At 37.7% G+C, this 22,976-nt stretch overlaps 1 protein-coding gene across 1 annotated transcript in view; it reads right to left on the bottom strand.

Moving 5' to 3' along the window:
- The window catches only part of rngtt (RNA guanylyltransferase and 5'-phosphatase), a 335,310-nt gene that overhangs the window by 281,427 nt on the left and 30,907 nt on the right, over positions 1-22,976 (bottom strand). Inside the window, exon 4 of the mRNA XM_073056388.1 lies at positions 19,465-19,553. Coding sequence (XP_072912489.1) covers positions 19,465-19,553 — 89 coding nt within the window. The remainder of the gene's footprint in view (positions 1-19,464; positions 19,554-22,976) is intronic.

The raw sequence follows: 22,976 nt of genomic DNA, 5'->3' as shown, positions 1-22,976 counted from the left end.
GGACTATTTGGGTCCCTGAATGGAGGTGAGGGAGAAGGGGAATGGAAAGGTGTAGCACTTAGGCTGCATGTAGGGATAAGTGCCAGGTGGGAGATTAGTGGGGAGGGACAAATGAACAAGGGAAACATGGAAGGAGTGATCCCTGTGGAAAGCCGAAAGAGGTGGGGGAAGCTAAAGATATGTTAGGTGAAGATGGCAGAAGATGTGGAGAATGACGGATTGGATGTGGAGGCTTGTGGGGAGCTAGGCAAGGACAGAGGAACTATATTACTGTTAAGGCAGCAGGAAAATGGAGTGAGTGTAGATGTTGGGGAAACAGAGAAGATGTGGGTGAGGGTGGAGGAAGGAAAAGCCTGTTCCTTGAAAGAGGAGGACATCTTTGATGTTCTGGAAAGGAAACTTGCATTCTGGGAACAGATGTGGCAGAGACAAAGAAACTGCGAAAACAGAATAGCATTTTTACAGGAGACAGAGTGGGTAGAGGTATAGTTAATATTACCGTGGGAATCAGTAGGACTATAAAAGATGTCAGTCGACAGTTTGTCTCCAGAGATGGAGACAGAGAGATTGAGAAAGGGGAGGGAGGTGTCAGAAATGGACCAAGTGAATTTAACAGCAGGGTGGAAGTTGGAGGCAAATTTAATTAAATTGACAAGCTCAACATGGGTACATGAAGTAACTCCAATGCAGTCATCAATGAAGCACAGAAAGAGTTGGGGAGCATTACCAGGGAATGCTTGGAGCATGAACTGCTCTACGTAGCCAACAAAAAGGCAGGCATAGCTAGGACCCATGGGAATGCCCATGGCCGTGTCTCAAGTCTGGAAAAAGCAGAAGGAGCTGAAGGAAACATTGTTGAGGGTTAGGACCAGTTCTGCCAGACGGAGGACTATGGTGGTGGTGGAGGCGAACTGGTTGGAACAAACTCATTTTCAGTGTAGGCATTCCATGAAAAAGAATTAATGCATCGCTGTGATATTGTGCACATAGTCAGTGATAGCAAATCTAAAGAAAAAGTCGCAAGTGCAATTGCTTTCTACAGAAAGATCTTTTCGAAATAGTCACTTAAGTTGCATTCATTAAAATTTATCTCCTTAACCAATCTTGTTACATTTAACTCAAAATAAACAAGTGGTACATGAATTAAATTCATGGGAAAAGATAAACAAGCAAGTTTCCACCAATATAGTTGGCTCATGGACATAATATAGTTTTGACATTGATATTAAATATATTTTCTCATACTATTGGTAAGCCATATAAAATAATAATAAATTTTATAGTTTGTTCTTCAAGAGCAGTTACTCTACAAATACAAGCACAGTACTGATATGAAAAACATGGTTTTGATAGTCATTTACATTCTCCACCAAAAAAAACAAGATACTTAAACAAGAGAGCAAAGTAGTTTCCACAGCAACGAGACATGAGTATCTCTCTTCTACTTTCATTGCTGCGCAGAAAGCATCCTCATATTGAGAGAGTCAAATGAATTTAAGCTTCAATTTATGTTTTTCTCTCCTTACAAAACAGTTTAAAATTTGAACTTCAGTTCACAACTTTTAAGATTTTGGGACATTCAAAACAAATATATAGCAAGAAATAAAGCAGGAGCACACACACAGTCCACCACTAAGCTTTCTAATTGCCAATCCTGCTTTAACCATTCATCAAGATAACAAATACTACTGATAACATCGAGAGAGAGATATTCAACTTGTGGACACAAATAAGAGGAGAATATTACAGCTAATAAAAAAAACTTGCAAAGTGTAATTATTGTTGTAGGAAAAATTGGCTGAGGGTTAAATATTCACCAAGACACCACAGTCAACTTCAGAATACTGCCGTGCTGCTTTCTGACATTTGTCTGCGTGATGATATAACATTTTACCTCTGCCAATAAAATAGTCCTCTCAGTAATGCACCAGAATGTCAACCTTTGGCTTAAAAACATCAGTGCTTTTCACAAAGATTTTTTTTTAATTTTTCCCAGCTTTAATACAATAAATCTCATTTCCCCTCCAAATAGACTATCATGATAAACATGTAGCTTGGAACACACAGATAACTAAACTTATTTTTCTTTAGTACTTACAAGTTTCATACAGTTGGCATTGTACAAGTTAAAAGGGGAAAGGTGTAGAGAGGGAAAGAAGGACAAGTATGGAGAGGGAAGAGGACCACTAGGGTAACTAATGGACAGTGCAAGGAAGAAAGGGAGCAGATGGACCAACTGCAAAAGCAGAAGGGGGATGGGAGATAGACAGAAAAGCAGAAAAAAAGGAGTTTATCTGGATGGGGGATGGAAGACTATTGCTATTCCTTCCCTTTTACATTCAGAATTGAACAGTGCAAACAGTCCTGGCTTTGAGCATGCAACACATGTAATCAATACATACACCAGTTTCAGATATTGTTAGTGAGCAGACATGACGTGTTGATATAATTCCATAAAATGTAAAATATCCAATACAAAAAGGCACTCAGGATTGGTGAATGCCAATTCTATTGTTTCTATGACAACAACCAAGATGATTTTCTAACAGATTTCAATTGATGTTATCAATCACACAGCTGGAAAGTGTCAGACAGTCGTGGTAAAAATTGTCCTCTGTCGGTTAATAGGCATCTCTATTTCCTTGCAAAATCCGCCCTCTTCCTAGTCTGATAATACACTGGCAGCATCCACCAGTCCCTCTCAAGTTAACAGGATTTCTGACATTTGATAGTTTTTATTTCTCTTCAGAGGTATACTCCACACACTATGAACCAACCATATAGAAATTACTTTCACTCTGTCCCTGAGGCAAACACAATGAGAGCATAGTGGATAGCAAATACAGTGGATTCCGGTTGATTAGGACACACTGGGACCAGTGTGCTTCGGCCCATTTAAGCAGCTCCCACAATTATCTAAAGTTTCATGGAAATAGTTAAATAAGTATAAAAAAAGATAAACTACTATTTAAATGAGTATCAAATTAGGTATTGAAATGAAATACAAAACAAATTAGAATATTACCTATAAAACTGTATTAGTTTGTAACAGTTACCGACAGAGGCATCGTATTCAAGTGGTAAACTATCCATTCTTAGCCCCTTAAAGCATCGAGGTTTAATGCTTTTCCCAATAACCAACAATTTCTTTTTATCTGTTCCTGCCATATTTGAACAACCCAACACAAATGTGATCTGTTGCTTTCTGTGTTGCATTTGTAGAAAACTGAACTATCCAACATGGCACAATAAAAATAGCCTGTTCCATCGACATTGTAGATATGAAGTTAGGGAGTTTTGTAGGTTTTCACGTTTCTGCACTTACTGCTACATAAGCACCATCTATCTAGTCATGTGCTCTCTTGAATTTAATGGTGCCAACATTTCAATCGAGACAACCAACCATCTGTCGCTTTAAAATACCTGTATTTGTGACTCAACTTCTTAATTAACTCCTCTGCCTTGTTTTTTTAAACACTGGTCCACTGACACCTACATCTCGTCCAGTTACAATGGAAAAACACTGAGGGTCTCTTCAAAATCGATATCCTTACCTTCACACTTCCATTTTGAGATGCTCCCTATTGTCCCTGAAGTAGTGCCCATTCTTCTTACATTGCATCTTGCTGATGTACCAAGTATGCAATTGTAGATTTTGGTGCATCAGTTATCTCTGCCATATGAGTGGTGTTAGGCAGATGGCTTTTAATTTGGTCCAGGGTAACTGTGGTAATATTTTTGGCTAGTATCAAATCTTTTAGTGGCAAGGGTCTCAAGAATCATTTTTTAAAGAAAAGGTTTATCAAAAATTACTGCTTTTTGAATCGGGGTCTGTCTGTCTGTCCAAATGGATGACACAACACAAGCATATGCAACTGTTCGCTCTAAGCACAATGTAGTGTCTCACGGCCATACAAGCACCATTACTGACCACCTACTGTCCCAATTAAGCAGCATTATGTTCCAAATAAATGAAGAATTATATCAGCATTGGTACAAGACTGGCTAATTGACAAAATAAAAAAAATACAAGGTAAATGTTTCACTTTGAATTTGATCATCTTTGGTCAGTGTGGTGCTTCAGAGATCAGTGATAGCTGTAAATAATTGAAGCCCTATGTTATGGTAACAACATGAAGGGGCACAGTGTGTTGCAGCCACTTTTGCGATGATAATAAAAGGTTGTGAACATGACGTAAAGAAACCAAATGTATAAAGCTTCAGCAAAATTTGGCAGATGGAGCAAATTGCAGCGAAGTGGGAGGTTTTCTCTATGGTTGTTGTTTAAATAGAAGCAGACTATGTAATATTGCAACGGAAAGGGATTTGCATGTGTGTGTACATGAAGCACAGGATATCAGCATGCAGGTACAGCAAGCAATAAGCAAGACTAATGTAACGTAGGAGACACAAAAGATTGCAGATACTGAAATCTGGAGAAGCACAAAAATGGAGGGAAATGGAAGGTCAACATTTCAGGGGGAGACCCTTTGTCGGCCTTTATTACAAGAAAGAAGGAGTATTAAAGTAGGGAAGTCCTATAGGATATTAGACCTATACCTATAGGATATTATTAGACCTATAGGATATTAGTGAAAACAACACATCTGCAGAACTGTGCTGTTTTGGTCTGCCTATTTAGGAAGGGATATACTTTTACCGGAGATAGTTCAAAAAATCCATTAGGTTAATTCTTGTAGGTAGGGTTTTTCTTAAGAAGAGTTGAGAAAAACAGGCCCATGGCACAGTAGCTTAGAAGTTAACATAACACTTTACAGTGCCAACTATAAGACTGGGGTTCAATTCCCACCACTTTCTCTCTGTGCATTCTCTCTGTGACCACATGGGTTTCCTCCGGATGTTCCAATTACTTTGTACATTCCAAAGATGTACCAGGAAGTATTAGTAACTTGTAAGCATGCTATGTTGCTGCTATAAGCATGATAACATTTGTGGGCTGCCCCAGCACATCTTAAGACTACATTGGTCATTGACACAAAGCAATGCATTTCACTGCATGCTTCAATGTTTCTAAGTACATGTGACAAATAAAGCAAATCTTTATATCTCTTTATATCTTTATACAACTCGTTGAAGTTTGGAAGAATAAGAAGTGATCTAATTGAAAAACATATACAAGAATGAAGGGGGCCATGCATGGATGGATGTCTGGGAGGATGGCTCCCCTCTTGGGAATTCTAGAACTAGGAGGCACAATCTCAGAATTTAAAAATCACACTTTGAAATTGAGAGTTTGTGGAATGTCATCTCCCAGATTGTCATTAATCATTGGAATTCACTACACTAAAAGACTGTGGTGATTGAGATCCACTGGATACCTTAGAGGATGTGACAAATAGCTTTTAGTCTATAGGAGAGTTGAGGATTAATGGTAAAGAAAAAGAGAAGTTGAAAGAGGCCCAGATCAGATGAGTCATGACCTTACTGACTGATGGTGCAGGCTCAAATACCCATATAACTTATTCCTGTTCCTAAATAGTTGTTGTTTGTTATGCCTCCCCGCTCACTGGTGATAAACAGAGACACCTCCTTCTCCCTTATTAGGGAGAGAGAGAACCTGCGGTATGTTGAATGCTGGATGAAATGTGAAGTCTTTGGAGTAACTGCAAGTCTGTGTCTTTGCTGTTGCTTTGCTCACACTGAGTGCTCAGTGGTGGTACCAATGCTTGCTTTTTTTGCCAGTGGGGCAAGGGGGATTATTGCTCGCTGCCACTTATGCACTGGAGGGAGGGGAGCTGGGGGGTGGACTTTGGGGTTCTTTAAGTTTAGCTGTCGTTCATTCTTTGGAGCACTTCTGTTTTCGTTGGTGTTTGCAAAGAAAAGCATTTCAGGATGTATATCGTATACATTTCTCTGACATTAAATTGGACCTTTGAACCTTTGAAATAATATTCTACCCATTTCAAAAGTTTTGTTCTAAGGTAAAAAAAACACATCACCAAATCTTCCACTTTTAAGCTGCCTCTCTTCAAAGGCAGACATTGATGTTGAAATCACCATCATTTTCAGTACATTAGCATAGCCTCTGGCTATCTGAGGAAAGGAGAATTTGAAAGTCAATACTTCAAACCTGACACAAACCTCATGATCTATTAGGCAGCAGTGATCCCTGCCCTCCTGTACTTTTGAGAGATGAACTGTGTACAACAGACACCTCAAAATGCTGGAGAGAAACACTGAGCAAAATATCCCAGTCCACAGATAAACTATCAGCATCCTCTCACAGAACAATACCCTGGGATTCAAAACCCTAATTATATTCAATCAGCTGTAAATAAACAAGCCACATCATTGCATGTCTGACTCCAGACTCCCAAAACAGAGCTCCAGTCATGTCATGACTAGACACGACCAATGGACAGAGAAAAAAACAAGATACTGTCAAAGCTTCCTTGAAGAGGGTGAAACTTAGTGATTATGGCGCTAAACACCAGCTCCTTTGCTTGCATCTTCAGAAACAGTTTTATTCCTATCTTTGACATCTCTTTTTTTCCCGCTTTCAAGGTTCTTTTGAAGACCCTGGCCTGGAGCAGAATGGGACCTGCGCTCAGGGGCTCACGACTGGCCACTTTTCAATATCCCAATGACGTGGCCTGGAATTCAGTGTGCCAGATTTTCCGTGGTTCTGGAGGCAGGCTGATTCAAGCCTGGTGTGTCGCAGGAGAACAAGGAAGATCAGAAGCAGCGAGCTTACTGTTGGCTGTGTGCCCAGAGGTACACAGCTCGGAAAAAGTGATGCAACAGACTTTTAACACTATAAATCAATGTGTTGTTTTGTTACGTCTCCCTTCTTGCTGTGAAACTGGGACACCTCTTTTTCCCTTATTAGGGAGAGAGAGCCTGTGGTATGCCGAATTTCCAGGTGAACGAGTAGTCTCTGGGGTACTGCAAGTCTATGTATTTATTGATGCTTTGCTGCACACTTGACTGCTTAGTGAGTGGGGAGCACCGATGCTTTTTTGCTGGTGGGGGGTGTTGTTGCCTTGCTGCTGCTTGTGTGTGGGGGGGCGGAGAATCGGGGAGGGGTTCGGGGTTCTAACACTTAACTGTCATTCATTCTTTGGGGCACTTCTCTGTTTTCGTGGATGTATGGGAGAAAAAGAACTTCAGGATGTATATTGTATACATTTCTCTGACATTAAATATACAAAACTATTGAAAAATAGTTACATCTGCACTTAGTCCCTAGCCCATGACCTCCAGAACTTTCCCAAAATAGTCAGGAGCATGCTGTGTCAAACGACTCTTACTTCACCTGTGACAGATACCACATCGACCATCTCAGATCCCACTTAACGAGAGCAGAAGCTAGTCATTCTCAATCCCAAAGGGCTAACTACAAGCATATCTGCACATCTATGTACAGGTTACATAATAGTAAGTTCTCGATCTACTGTTAATGAGACTTTTAAAGTACAGCAATTGTTCACAAGAGATGCTCTTTATCTTTCCCATTCCAAAAAGAACATCACCTCCTTATATTACCCAAACTATAAGGCTACATTCACACTAGACCAGATAATTTTGAAAACATCGGTTTCCTGTAAAAACAATAGGCGTCCACACTATGCGTTTTTGAAAATATCTCTATCCACACTGAAACGGAGATTTTGGCGAATCTCCTCCTCCTGCATGCGCAGGACACATCTACCGAAAACAAGTGACATGTTTGGTGTCGAATCTCGCTGTAAAAGTGTGCGTTTGTGTAGTTACAGACTAGAAAAACTTAAAACGATGGACAGCTGTTGGCTTTCGGGCAAGAGAACTTAAAACTAAAAAAAAAACTGGAGCGTACGGTGGCAACCAACAGGGAGTTCACGGACAGATTGACCCGGCTGATGACGAACATTGAAAACCTGACTAACTCTGTTGCATTAATAAAGCACCTATTGTTAAATGTATAAAATATGTCTGCATCAGTGTTATCTTGTATTTCCATACAATGTTACATTAGGCTGTTACACATCTATTGTCACAGAAGTACTTGCATAAATAGGTAAACCACCTTCATACGAGCAAGGACAGAAAACGAGGCAAAGTAAGTATACTTATTTATTCAGTAAGTTATAGGTCAAAGTATTTGGTGAGTACATTTCTAACTCTTCTGGCTCTTCTGGCTCTTTGAAATCTCCGTTTCAGGTCTGTTCTGAAATTGTTAGGTTGCGTTCAAGAAAACAATGAAATAGCGCACTGCCGTCTGATAGCGTTTTCAGAAGTCTCCTGTTATCCCGTCCACACTGATCTGCCCGAGCAGCGTTTTCAAAAATACCCATCCTGGAAAGCGTCTCTGAAAAGCTCCGGTTTTGGGGGACAAAAACGCCTTTTTAGTGTGGACAGAGGGTAAAAACGAAGAGAAAAAGCTTCGGTTACGGATTTATCCGGCGTAGTGTGGATGTAGCCTAAGTATCAAGTAAAAGTCATTTTTTTTCAGTGGTTTTACATGCACACTTGAGGGGAGAATATCACAAAATAAAACACCTATCTAGAATATATAACCCAGAAATCAGATTAAAAGAAAACTGAAAACATATTATAAATTCAGGCATGGCATAGTTGTTCAAAGGTGTTAACTACTTCCAAAAACAAACTTCATTTCTATCATGCAGTAGGCTTATACTATTCATTATCTGTTTCCATAATAGCTACTCTACCCAGAAATAAAATAATGCACCTCTCTCATCACAAGTACCAGAAAGCATCCCCACCCCCTCCACGTACATTCACAATTTCTTCATTATTCAGGGGTATACTATTAACATTATTAGTGAGAGATTAAATCCAAAGAAAATATTAAACTACATCGGTTCTCTGACAAGTGAACATAGACTGTAAAAAAATAATCAGTAGTAATATTCAGTTGTATAAGATTTCATACAATTTGATAAAGAAAACACAATCTTTCCCACATCGGTACATTACCTTAATTGATTTATCTTAATATTAATACCAATGATGCCTGATGGCCACCCCAATAACATACTGCTCAAATAACTATCGGAATATTTTACTATTTAATTTATTCCTACTTTCACAACCAATTAATTTGAAGAACCTAAGTCAAATAGACATCTGCCAAATGTCCAGACCAATAAATAAGGGAGTATTGATTAGTGAAACTGATTAATGGACTGTTTGCAGCCTTTCAAAAAAAAAACATCAGTTCTTTTGCTGAATATGCATTCCAAATGGTATAAATATACATCTTCAAAAACAAAATTTGAAGATAATTCTTCTCAGATCTTTTCCCGATCAACAAATTCTGAATTGTGAAATACAAACAGAAAGCTTAATCTCTGCTTACTGTGCATCTATCTACTCAAAGAATGCTTGCTACCAATATACGTCCAAAATCTAAAACTTGGGTATAATGTACATAGCATGATAACCTTTGTATAGAAATAAATGTTTTAAAAAAACATTTAAAATGTTAAAAATAAATCTGCATTTTAAAATTAACAATTAAAACCCTTAAGCATTTGGAACCAATAAAGTATATTTAAATTTTAAGAATAATATTAAAAAAGAAATATACTTTGTAATTAATTAGTCTTCTGTCAATAGCCATTTCTTCCAATTAAAATCAATACACCCACCAATTCGAGTAGCTATTCTTGGAAATTTGTAGAAGTACAGTGGATTCTGGTTAATTGGGACACAGCCGGACCAGGACATTTTGGTTCACTTAAGCAGCTGCCCCAATTAGCCAAAGTTTCATGAAAATGGTTAAAAAGGCATTTTAAAAAAAGGCAAACTATCATTTAACTGAGTAACAAATTGTGTATCCAAATAACATACAGAACAAATTAGAACATTACCAACATTACAATAGTACTATAAATCTGTGTATTAGTTCCCAATTGTGATCGACGGAAGAATTCATCCAGTGTACCTGTACTCTGCTGGGTTCTTTTGCTGTGAATCAACAAAATCAGCACCGACACCTAGTGATTACAATGATTTCGATGACTGTATCCTCCAAATCTCCATGCTCATTGTAACATTCACAATGGTTGTCAATCTTTCAAATTCTTTATAGTCCCTAACTTGTTGAAGTAGTGAAATTGTTTCAGTTTTACTCCCAGCTGTTTTGGCACCTCCAAACCTGAATGCTTGAAACCACTGTGAGCAAAACAGTTCCAAATTGTCTTACTGCTTATTTCTCTACAACTATCAGTGACAAGAATCACTGCCTTCTGAAGACAATCACACACAGCTAACACTATTTAAAAACTGTTCACTCTAAGCGTAGTGTGATGTCTCATGGGCACGCTAGAGGGGCTGCTGGGTCCTGATGCTCTCAGAGATGTTACAGAAATACTGAGATTTATCGATTGGACTGTAATTCATATTGGCCTCTTTCAGTTCCCTGTTTTTTTTCCCCCTCTCTCGAGTTCTCACCCATCATTTCTTGTTGTGGATTGACAGGCTAGGGGTTTGGAGGATCTGTTAGTTTTTGTGTAAGGAAGGGGTTGGTGGTGCTTGGGATTTGCAAGTTTTAGTTTCTTTTTCTTTCGTGAGGGGGATTGATGTCTTTCTTTCAACTACTTATATGGTTTTCTGTATTCTATGGCTATCTGGAGAAGAGACAAATTTCAGAGTTGTATTCTGCATACATACTTTGATAATAAGATGAACCTTTGAACAAGTGCATGTGACTGACACTAGTTAGAAATTGTTCGGCACAGTGTTCTGTCCAAATTTGTGTCCCAAATAAACGAAGAGATTCTCAGCTATTTTCTCAATTAGGTTTTGTTCTTAAAGAGCTGTCCCAAATACATGGACACCCCAAGTAACCAATGACCCAAATAACCAGAATCCACTGTGTATTCTCTGCCCTGGACACAGTCCAAGAGTGAAATGCAATTGACTGAGAGTGGACATCAGCTAGGAAGTTCAGGACTTCCACAGTGAATCGTAATTCCAAAGGTTCTGCCCAGTTATGTAATCAAATGCCAGAGTTCAAAGCAGAAATGCTGGCTTGTAAGGAGAAAATCTAAGCTATTAGTCCCCAAACAGAGGAAATGATATCTCATCATATTGTGATGCAACTACAAAATAATTCCTTATAACTTGATTACAAAAGGTATGAGAATAATAGTGATAAATGCATTGACATTCGTATAATAGTAATACATAGGCCAATAAAATTTATTTCAAACCTGTGCAGCAATTATTTGGTCATTTACATTAGACAGGAATAAAAGCATCTAAAAGAACAATAATATAGTGAAACTGTTGCACAGAACAGCATGCAAAAAATGCATTTTGAATCTGCATTTTTAAAATGCTGCATGTGGCAGTTTTAAGAAAACACCAAATAATGAGGTATCTAACAACATGGAAGAAAATAGAACCAAGATACAAACTATATTAAGCTCTTGCATACAATTCCAGTGATCTTTGATTTGAGCAATTTTGACAAAATGTTAATTAGTCTGAAGATGACAGAAGCAGAGGAGGATGTTCCTTCATTTTCTCAAACTAATTGTAGTATTTAATTTGATCATAAAATAATTGTACATCAATTCAAATTACCTACCTACCTAAATTCAAGCTCCAAAATCTGTGGGCACATAAATTTAAATTTCCACTAACTGTTACATCAAATAGATTTCCATGAAGCAGGCAGTCATGGTTGAACTGACAGTGCCTTAGGAAAAACAGACTGAGGAGGCCTTTGAGTATAAGAAAGCCAAATAGCAGGAGCTGGTAGAGCAGTGCCAGAGACAGGGGTGGAGAGCACAATGCAAGCCTATCAAGGTGAGGTATAGAAATTTCACTGGCTCCGGAGCCTACTCTCCTTGACGTTAGCAAAGAAAAGAGCCATCAAGACCAATCCAAAGGATGCTGAGTGAGCCTCCAGATGGCTTTAGATCAAAAGGGGGACCCATGGACCAATGCTGCTGGGACACAAACCAGGGCCTCATCAACCCTGGCTGGGTCGCCTGGGCAAGAGAGAGCTTGATGTTGAAAGATCCGAAACATCCGATGACCCCAAGTTACATCGCCAATGGTGTGTCTAAGTGCACCCTAGGTGGTATCTCAGCATCATGATTTCACGAAAACAATCTAGTTCCAGTTGTGGCCTGAAACAAAATCAGAAAGTACTGGAAACAACCAGCTATTCAGGTAAGATACATGGAAAGAAAAACAATGCTAACATTTCAGGTCAAAGTTCCTTTGTCTGACCCACAGGTACAGCCCGACCTGCTGAGTACTTCTAGCACTTTCTGCTTTCATTTCAGATTTCTAGCATCTACAATTTTTGATTTTCATCTACTAGTAGGATAAACATTCTGGATTTTGGCATTGGAAGAATGAGCTACTTTCTGACCTATTAATCAGTTTAACTACATCATCCCACAAACTTATCAATTTGAAAAGATGTCACCAATCCCTTCAGGTTCGCCCTCAAGCCTGGTTATCAATCCAGTAAATAGACACCATACCACTCTTCATCACATCTTTTCTCAGGTTTTGTGCCGAGATGGCCTATCATCAACATTCTGTACAACTGAAGCATTGCTTCCAACTTTAAAACATTAGAATGGAGTAAAATTGTGATATAGGCTGAGTAGAGGTAAAGAAATCACACCATTTTTTTCCTTCTTTTACAAGGCATGAATATTTCTGAGAAGACTAACACTGATGGTCAATCCCCGACTGCCCAGGAAGGAAGCCACCATCTAGAACCACTGCTTTCATTCTGGTACAGTGCTGATAGATGCCAAATTCCCTAATTTAGACTATGCAACCATAAAAGAATATCAACACATTTCTAGAACACTAACTGAAATTTGAATAAATGGTGTTTCATAAATTTATTTATTTTCAGCTCCTTTTATCATACTAGAACTAGAACAGGGGACTTCCGGTAAGATGGCGATTGCCTAGTCGCTCTGAACTTTTGCTCCGTTATTCTTCTTACCTTTGCACTATGTGTCTCCCTTCTTAAACCTTAGTTAGGTATTTTATTAGTTCTCTTCTACCTGCCTGCGAACACATCTATCTTATAATGGCTACCAAAAGTACTAAAACCAGGAAAAAGGAAACTTCTACGGCTTTGTCGGCTGACATTCTCGCTGTTCTGGAACAACATCGACAAGATACTTTAATGGATTTTAGAACTGAATTTAGAACTTCTTTCAACCAGCTGAATGCCAAACTGGATCAGATTAATGCTAGAGTGGATGATCATGATGAACATTTATCTCGCATTGACGTATCTTCTGAAGATTTAAAACGCCGTGTTCAATATCTTGAAACTCTCTGCTCCAACCTAGAGGAGAAGAATAGTAAACTTTTTTCCAAAATGGTGGATCTTGAAAATCGGAGCAGACGTTGCAATCTACGAATTCTTGGTTTGCCAGAGGCCACCGAAAAGGGCTCTCCCGTTGAATTTTTTTCCAAGTTTCTCTGTGAGATTTTCGGGAAAGAATTTTTTCCGACTCCACCTGAGCTTGAAAGGGCACACAGGATCTATGTTCCTCGAGCAATTCTGGGTTCCCGTCCACGGCCGATTGCTTTCATCAATACCAGGTGAAAAACCGTTTGATGATGGAGGCACGCAGCAGAGGTACTTTTGCCTTTCAAAATACGGTCATTCGTTTTGTGGAGGATTTTGCCCCCCAGGTTCTGAAGATGCGTGCTGAGTTTAAAGGTGTAATGAAAGTGCTTTTTGATCGCAGATGCAGACCCTTTCTTCGAAACCCAGCCGATCTCCGAATTACTCTTACTACTGGAGATTATAAGTGGTTTAAATCAGTGAAGGAGGCTGAGGCGTTTGTTGGAAGTCTCCCAGCCACCTCGTCTTCTTCGGAACCGGCCTGACCTTCTAAAATGGTTGATAAGTACTTCTCGAAGTAAAACTATCTTTTCCGAACTCAGACTTTACTTGAATAATTCAGTCATTATCTATTGAAACTCTAAGGGCTGTAGTCAATCTCTCCCTGGACTTGGTGCATTTTTTCTAAATAGATAATTTAAGTTTAATGTTTCCCTGCGAACTTTTAGATTTTACCTGTGTAATCTATTTTATTTTTGTATAACCTTATCTATAGAGAACTACAATTGTCTTTAACTTGTTTTGGAGGTTTGGAGTTTTTATTGAAGGCCTCCCTGTTGGTTGATTCATAGTTTTAAGTTTTGCTTTTTTTTTCTGTAAATGGTTGATAAGGACTCTCTTTGAATTTTATAATTTCCCCCTTTTCTCCCTCCTTTTTTTTTCTTTTAATCTTTTATAATTTTTCGCAGGTAGGTTAGTTTTAGTTTTCTTCTGATTTTCTTTGTATTAAGTTTTATACTTCTGTTGAAGTTGTTCCTATTTATAATTCTGTTTTCTAGTGCATAAATTAATTACTATTTGCTATATTATTTATACGGAACTTTTGTTAACGACACAGAACTGGAAGTCATATTTGGGTTAATTTTTTTGGTAGAGCTAGCTGCTTTTTTAGGTAGCCGTCTAATTTTGGGTTGCGGGGGGGGGGGGGTTCTCCAGTTCCAACACTACTCACTGTTTCTTTTGTTTTCCTTTGTTATTCAGGACATGTCTCTGTTTTGATTCTACGGATCTATGTTTACATTTTTGCTCCCACGGATCTATGTTTACATTTTTGCTCCCAGACTGTTATTGTCCTGCTTGATTTTTTATATGCCTGCTACCTTCTATGCACTAACAATTGATAATGGTTAATTCACTTAAATTTGTGAGCTGGAATGTAAAGGGACTGAATTATCCTGTTAAAAGAAGGAAAGTCTTCTCCCATATTAAACAACTCAAAGCTGACATTGCTTTCCTTCAAGAAACTCATATTCGTAGTTTTGATAACTCTCGGCTTCTGTCAAAGTGGGCGGGTCAGCATTTTCATTCATCCTTTGCTGCCAAAGCTGGGGGGGGGGGGGGGTCTCCATCCTTACTAATTCAAATATTCCTTTTGAACTCCATAATAAGATATCTGATACAAATGGCTGTTTTATTATTGTTTCTGGTAAATTATACAATACTAAAGTTGTACTAGCAAACCTGTATGCTCCCAATTTTGATGATGTTAATTTTTTTGAACGTTTTTTCTCCTCACTACCAGATTTAAACTCATACTCTCTTATACTGGGTGGCGATTTCAATTGTTGGTTAGATCCTAATTTGGATCGATCGTCCTCTGTTACTAGACTACTTACTAAATCTGCCTTAGCTATTCACTCTTTTCTCTCTAATTATGGTATCTCTGATATATGGTGTTTCCTTCATCCCACTGAGAGAGACTACTCTTTTTTTTCACATATTCACCATTACTTTACTAGAATTGACTACGTTTTACTCGATAATCAACTTATTCCATCTGTCTATTCTTGTGACTATCAGAGTATACTGATTTCTGACCATGCCCCAATTACTTTGCCCTTAAATTTTCCTGGTCTCCCTCATAGGAATAAACACTGGCGGTTTGACTCGACTTTATTATCGGATGATGATTTTCTAAAATTTATTAAGGATCAGATAACCTTTTATTTTAACACCAATACATCATCTGAAATGTCATCCCAGATTGTCTGGGATGCCATGAAAGCATATTTGAGGGGTCAAATAATCTCCTATACAGCAAATCTTAATAGAAAGTCCTGTGCAGATCGATTAGACCTCATTAATCAGATTAAAGAATTGGACCAACTGTATGCTCAAACTAAGAATCCTGAATTATACAAAAAGCGTGTAGAACTTCAAACTAAATTTAATCTTCTGTCTACTCAACCTGTCGAATGCCAACTTCTTGAAAGTAAGAGTCGCTTCTATATTCATGGTGACAAATCTGGTAAATTCCTAGCCAATCAGCTGAGACATTCCAAAGCCAAACAACATATTACAAAGATCCGGAAGGAGAATGGAGACTTTACATCGGATCACTTAGAAATCAATGACGCATTTAAAAATTTCTATTCTAGACTTTATTCCTCTGAATCTTTGAATGACAATATCTCTGTTAATCACTTTTTAAATAATCTGAATATTCCTTCGCTTTCGTCTGATTTTAAAGCCAAACAATGCGCCTATTTCATCTGAAGAAATATCTTTTGCAATTTCTGCATTGTCTTCAGGGAAATCTCCTGGACCTGATGGGTTCCCCGTAGAATTTTATAAATCATTCTCTTCACTTCTTTCCCCTCAGTTATTCTCAGTATTATCTGATTCGTTTAATTACGGTAAATTGCCACCTTCTTTTAATGAGGCATCTATTATTCTTTTATTAAAAAAGGGTAAAGACCCAACAGAGTGTTCCTCGTATAGGCCGATTTCTTTGCTCAATGTTGATGTTAAAATCTTGGCCAAAGTTTTGGCTTATAGATTGGAAACTGTTATCCCCTCTATTATTTCTGATGATCAAACTGGTTTTATTAAAAATCGTCTTCCTTTTTTCAACATTCGGCGTTTATTTAACATTTTATATTCACCTTCAGCTGGGATTCCTGAATGTGTTATTTCCCTCGATGCGGAGAAAGCATTTGATCGTATAGAGTGGAACTACCTTTTTGCAGTTTTAGAAAAATTTGACTTCGGTCAAAGTTTTATCTCTTGGATCAAATTGCTGTATTTGTGTCCTACTGCCTCTGTTTTGACTAATTTTCAGAAATCCCAGTTATTTAACCTCAAACATGGCACCCGCCAGGGATGCCCTTTAAGTCCCTTTCTCTTTGATTTGGCTATAGAACCTTTGGCGATAGCATTTCGAAATTGTCCTGAATTGACCAGGATTTGGAGAGGGGGTGTTGAGCATAGAGTTTCTCTTTATGCTGATGACTTATTACTTTTTCTTTCAAATCCATCTACATCCTTACCTCCAATGTTTTCACTTCTTGATCAGTTTAGCCAGTTCTCCGGCTATAAACTTAATTTACATAAGAGCGAACTTTTCCCAATTAATAAAGAAGCCCAAGAATTAACATTTCGTGATCTCCCTTTTAAAGTAGTTCATAATCAATTTACTTATCTTGGGATTACAGTCACAAGGAAGTTTAAAGATCTCTTTCATGAAAATTTTGCCAATCTTTCATATACTATAAAACAAAGTCTGTTACAATGGTCACCTCTATCTATGTCTTTGGTAGGTCGTATCAATGTTGTTAAAATGTACGTTCTCCCTAAACTTTTATATTTATTTCAATCAATTCCAATTTTTATTCCTAAATCTTTTTTTGATTCCTTAGACTCTATTATTTTGTCATATCTGTGGAAGAATAAGCGCTCTAGAATTAATAAAGTTTATCTCCAAAAATTTAAAAAAGAGGGTGGCATGGCTTTACCTAACTTTCATTTATATTATTGGGCAGCCAATATACGTTGTGCTACCTTTTGGTCTTTTTTCCATGGCCAACCCGAGTGCCCTAATTGGGTGGCAATGGAGTTGAGTTCCACTAAAGATTTATCTATCTCTGCACTTCTTGGCTCTGTACTCCCTAGTAGTTTGTCCAGATTAATTGTTAATCCTCTTGTTAGACACACTTTGCGTATATGGGCTCAGTTTAGGAAGTTTTATGGTTTCCATGGTTTTTCCTTTTCTAGCCCTATCTTACATAATCACCCTTTTTTACCTACTTCGTATGATTCAGCATTCCATGATTGGTATAGGAAGGGCATTAGACATTTTGAAGATCTTTTTATTGATAATCGCTTTGCATCTTTTCAACAGCTCTCTGCTAAGTTCAATCTGCCCAATGCTCATTTTTTTTGATATCTCCAAATTAGACACTTTATTAATCCTTTAATTCCTAACTTCCTTGAAATGCCTGAGAAAAATGTTATGGATTTATTTCTTTCTATTAATCCACTAGGTAAAGGTTTAATATCATTTATTCGTGATAAATTAGCATCCTTACGGCGTGCCCCTGTGGATAAAATTAGAATGGCTTGGGAGCATGATTTAAATATCTCCTTATCTGATGAGACTTGGGATTCAATTCTCAAATCAGTTAATTCAACCTCTCTTTGCGCTCGCCATTGCCTTTTACAGTTTAAGATTGTTCATAGAGCCCATATGTCTAAATCTAAACTATCCCGATTTTACCCTAACATTAGTCCTCTCTGTGATAAATGCAAAAGGGGCGAGGCCTCTCTCATTCATATGTACTGGTTTTGTCCTAGCTTGGAGAAATTTTGGAAAGACGTCTTCATAACGTTATCTTGTATTCTGAATCACCACCTAGAACCTAACCCTTTAATTGCTTTGTTCGGTTTTTTGGGTGAGACAGATTTACGTCTGAGTTCGACTAAGTGTTGAATATTATCTTTTGCTTCTCTCCTGGCTAGACGTTTAATCCTCCTTAGATGGAGGGATGTTGCCCCGCCCACGCATGCTCAATGGCTTAATGATATTATGTCCTGCTTAGACCTTGAAAAAATTCATTATTCAGTTCTTAATTCAGATACAAAGTTCCATAAGGTCTGGGGACCTTTTATTGAGTATTTTCATAACCTTCCTCTTAACTAAGGTTTTTTTTTCGGTCCCTTGCTTTCAGATCCTTTTTTGTTGGTAGTAGGCATTAATATCTTCTGTTGCTAAGTGTATTTACAGTTTTGGGGGTTTGAATGTCCTGATGTATACTCTCTAGATTGTGTTCTGGTTGGTCTGGAGTTCTTTTTTGTTGCGGGGTTTGGGGAGGATACTAATTTTACATATCTTCAATTTGGGTGCTTTCTCAATTATCTTCTTTTGTATTATATTATTATTGTATGTTTATTTTTGCACTGTATTAATGTTCTTCATTTCGATCTGGGTTTTTTTTTATCTGTAGCGATGTAGAAAATGTATAAAAAAACTAATTTTAAAAAAATTCAACAAAAAAAAATACTAGTACTTAGTCTACTCCCGTTGCGGGGTTTGGGGAGGATACTAATTTTACATATCTTCAATTTGGGTGCTTTCTCAATTATCTTCTTTTGTATTATATTATTATTGTATGTTTATTTTTGCACTGTATTAATGTTCTTCATTTCGATCTGGGTTTTTTTTATCTGTAGCGATGTAGAAAATGTATAAAAAAACTAATTTTAAAAAAATACAACAAAAAAAATACTAGTACTTAGTCTACTCCCTTAATGTTAATATTGGTAATCAAGAACACATTCAACAATCTAAGAATCAGCCTGGCTGCTCTCTCTCCTTTCCGAACTTCTACATCCTTGGATTGGAATAGTAAGCTCCAATCACAATTGGGTTGTGGCCAGGTATACTACATAATTTAAATATACTACATAAAAGTATACTACATAATTTGTTTAATTTCTTATAGGTTGTACACACAATTACCTGGTCAATTACTTGCATTCTGTTCATGAGCTTCTCACACTGAGTGTGCATTTACCTCTCCAAATACAGAGAATAAAAAGGCAAAAGGCAAGAAGATTTCAAAGGGATTCAATACATCCAAATTTGTTCCCTCAGTACGTACCGATTAATTCCATTGGGTGCTGAAATATGAAATGCTCACATAATCGAATGAACATTTTTGTTACTTCTTCAGTGGGGCACTCAGCATGTCTAAATGAAACAAAATTAAAATCTAGTCACAAATACACATAATCCTATACTTAACATATTAACAAGCACAAATTTGTTTTTAAAAACAAGTTGAAGAATTTCCAGAATTAATCTATTAAGTTTTAATAAAGATATTTGTTATACACATCTCACATAAACATTCAGAAGTTTCTCAATCTACCAGTATTTAAATATTTGAGAGTTCCTTGAAACAATCCATTTCCTCAAGTGCACAAATATAATAAATGTATAAAGACTGAAAATGCTGGAGATATTCCAGCAGGAAAGGTGGTATCTGCAAAGATAGAGAGAAATGTAACACTTCAAATTGATGACATTTTCAGAACTGATGGGAGTCATCAGCCTGAAATATAAACAGTTTGGGAAAGACAGAGGTTTACTAAGGGTGGTCATTTCAGCTGGAAGCATGGGAGATCACATCTCATGATTTTGTTTGAGTTTTTGAAGAAGTAATCAAGAGAGTCGATGAGGGTATGATGGTACATGTACTCTACAGTGCCTTGAAAAAGGATTCAGTCTCCACAACTAACTTTACATTTTACAGTTTCATTTTCTAAATTTAAAACATATTGAAATAACATTGAGCTAATTTACAAAACATTGTGCATCATGTCAAATCAAATGAAAAATTCCAGAATCTACCAATTTACTAAAGATTAGAAACAAATATTCTGAGACTGAAAAATAATTCATCCCCTTTTTTAATTACTATACTAACTTTCCTCAGGTGCAATACCTTACCAACTCACCCAATTTGTTGATGAGAAAACAATATTTGAGAAAATTGGAGGATCACCTGAATAAATACCCCCCCCCCCCCCGTCTGTAAGGTCCAACAGTATGGTAGATTTTCAACAGACCAAACCAAAATGAAAACAAAAGAGCATCAAAGGCATGTCAAGGAAATGATAATAGAGAAGCACAAATCTGGGGAAGAGTACCAGACCATCTCAAAGGCATAAGCTCAGTGTAGTCCATCCTGAAAAACTGGAAAACTTATGAAACCACAGTCACATTGCCTAGGTCAGGCCATCCCTCAGGCCATCCCTCTAAACCTAGTCACCAGAAAAGAATGGCAATTGCAAGAGAGGCTACTGTGATGCCAACAGTCACTCTGAGCTGCAGAATTCAGTGGCAGCAAATGTTGAAGAAGTTCATGGCTTGCACAGAAAGTGTATTTGTGGAAGAGTGGCAAGGAAAAAGCCCTGACTAAAAAACATATCCTTACCCATAAAGATATTGTAAGGCATCACTTAGAAAATGCTGTAAAGATGTGGAAGAAGGTCTTGTGGTTGGATGAGACTGAAGTGCAATTTTTTGGCCTCAACTGTAAGTGGTACATGAGGTGTAAATCTAATACTGCGCATCCCTGTGACCATCCCTACCGTAAAGTATGGTAGAGGTAGCATCATGTAATGTGGATGTTTTCAGCACAAAGGCCTGGAAATCTGGTCAGGATTGACGGGAAGATGAAGGTTGCTAAATAAAAAGAGATCCTGGATAAAACCTGCTAGCCTCTGTCAGAAAGCTTAAACTTGGGAGGAAGTTCAGCAGGACAATGACCCAAAGCACACTGCCAGAGCAACCATGGAGTGGCTACAAATGAAGAAAATGATGCTCTTGAGTGGCCCAGTCAGAGTCAGGACCTTTACCCAAATAAACATCTCTGGCAACAACACCTCAAGGTTGGTGTCCACTGACGCTCCACAACTAACCTGACATAGCTTGAATAATTTTGCAAGGAGGAATGGGCAAATCTTGCTCCATTACATTGTGCAAAGCTAATAGAGATTTATCCAAAAAGACTACTGACTTTAATATCTGTAAGAGGTGATTCAACTAAGAACTGAGCAAAGGGGGATGTATACTTTTGAACTGCTGATATTTCAGTTTTTGAATTTTTAATTTATCATTCTTTACAATTTTCCATTTTTGGACTCTACTATGAGAAAAAAGCTTGTGATTGACAAGTAAAAATTTTCAGTTAAATGGATCAAAATCCCTAGTTATAATTCTCCTTTAAGTGAACAAAGGGTTGGGGGCTGAACGCTTTTACAAAGATTTTGCATTGTTAACTGCTCTGGAAAATTAGATTACATGGGTTTGAGGAAGAGCCAACTAGCTAGATACAATATTGGCTCCATGGTTGGAAGCAAAAGAGCATGGCAGAAGATTGTGCTTCAGACTGGAGGTCTGTGAGTAGAGGTGTGCCTCATTTGTTAACATTGATCCAGCGCTGTTTGTCATCTCCATCAATGATGTGCATGAGAATATACAAGGCATGGTAATAACTTTAAAGATGACAAGTGGGCAGAAGAAGGTTATTCAGAATTACAGCAGGATTTTAATCAGCTGGGTAAGTGGGCAAATGGAATTTTTATTTAAATACATGGTGTGGCATTTTGGGAAGACAAGTCAGGGTACGATGTTCACTGTACGATGGCCCCAAGGAGCCAGTGCATAGTACACTGAAAAGTAGAGTCACAGGTAGACAGTGCGGTATACAAAGTGACCTTCATCAGACAGAAAATTCAGTACAGAATCTAGGAAATTATATTGCAGTTGTATAAGATGCTGGAGAGGCAGCCCTTGGAATATTATGTTCAGTTTTAGTCAGCCTGCTATAGGAAAGCTGTTATTAAGCTGGAAAGAAGACAGTACAGATTTATGATCATGTTGTCAAGTCTCAGAGAGAGAGGATGTGCAAACTAGGACTCTGTTCCTTGGTGTCTTAGGGGTGATCTTGCAGAAGTGCATAAAAACATAAGAGTGAAGGTACACTGTCTTTTTCCCAGGGTTTCTCAGCACTTGCTCTAAGATTACATACAAGCTCTGTTTCAGCAAAGTACAACCATGACAATATTGACAAACTTTTTGGATTCAACAATTTTGGTCTTGGTCACTTATAATGGGGACAGTGCTACCTGGTGGCAATTAAAGGTTACTACAGCATTATTTGACTGATGACTGGAAAACAACCTGCATTCTCAATGTAAGAAAATGTCACAAGGGACTTCACAGAATCATGATTTTTTAAAAAGTTAAATCTGAGTCACTTCTGGGATATCAAGGTAGATACTAAAAAAAAGGTTTAAGGAATGTCAAGCCAGATAAAAAGGCAGAGTTGTCATGAGGGAATTTCACAACCTTGCACAAGACACAGCAGTTATAAGCAAGCACGCATTAGAGGCCAGAATTAGTAAAGGGGAAGAGATGAGAAATGTGGAGGGATAGAACATTTGAAAAATGAAAGTGAGTATTTTAAAAGAGGTTTAAGTCAATGTAATGGGTTTATGTTGTCAACTGCTGGCAATGGGTTAGTGGATCATAACAATATAAACTCTTAAATGGTATTAAATATTTTGATCTACAATACAAAATTTACCAACACTAATGTTTATT

The sequence above is a fragment of the Hemitrygon akajei genome, chromosome 9 (genome assembly GCF_048418815.1).
Source record: "Hemitrygon akajei chromosome 9, sHemAka1.3, whole genome shotgun sequence".
Lineage (NCBI taxonomy): Eukaryota > Metazoa > Chordata > Chondrichthyes > Myliobatiformes > Dasyatidae > Hemitrygon > Hemitrygon akajei.
The sequence above is the reverse complement of the archived record's forward strand: the minus strand, read 5'-3'. Positions and strand labels throughout refer to the sequence as shown.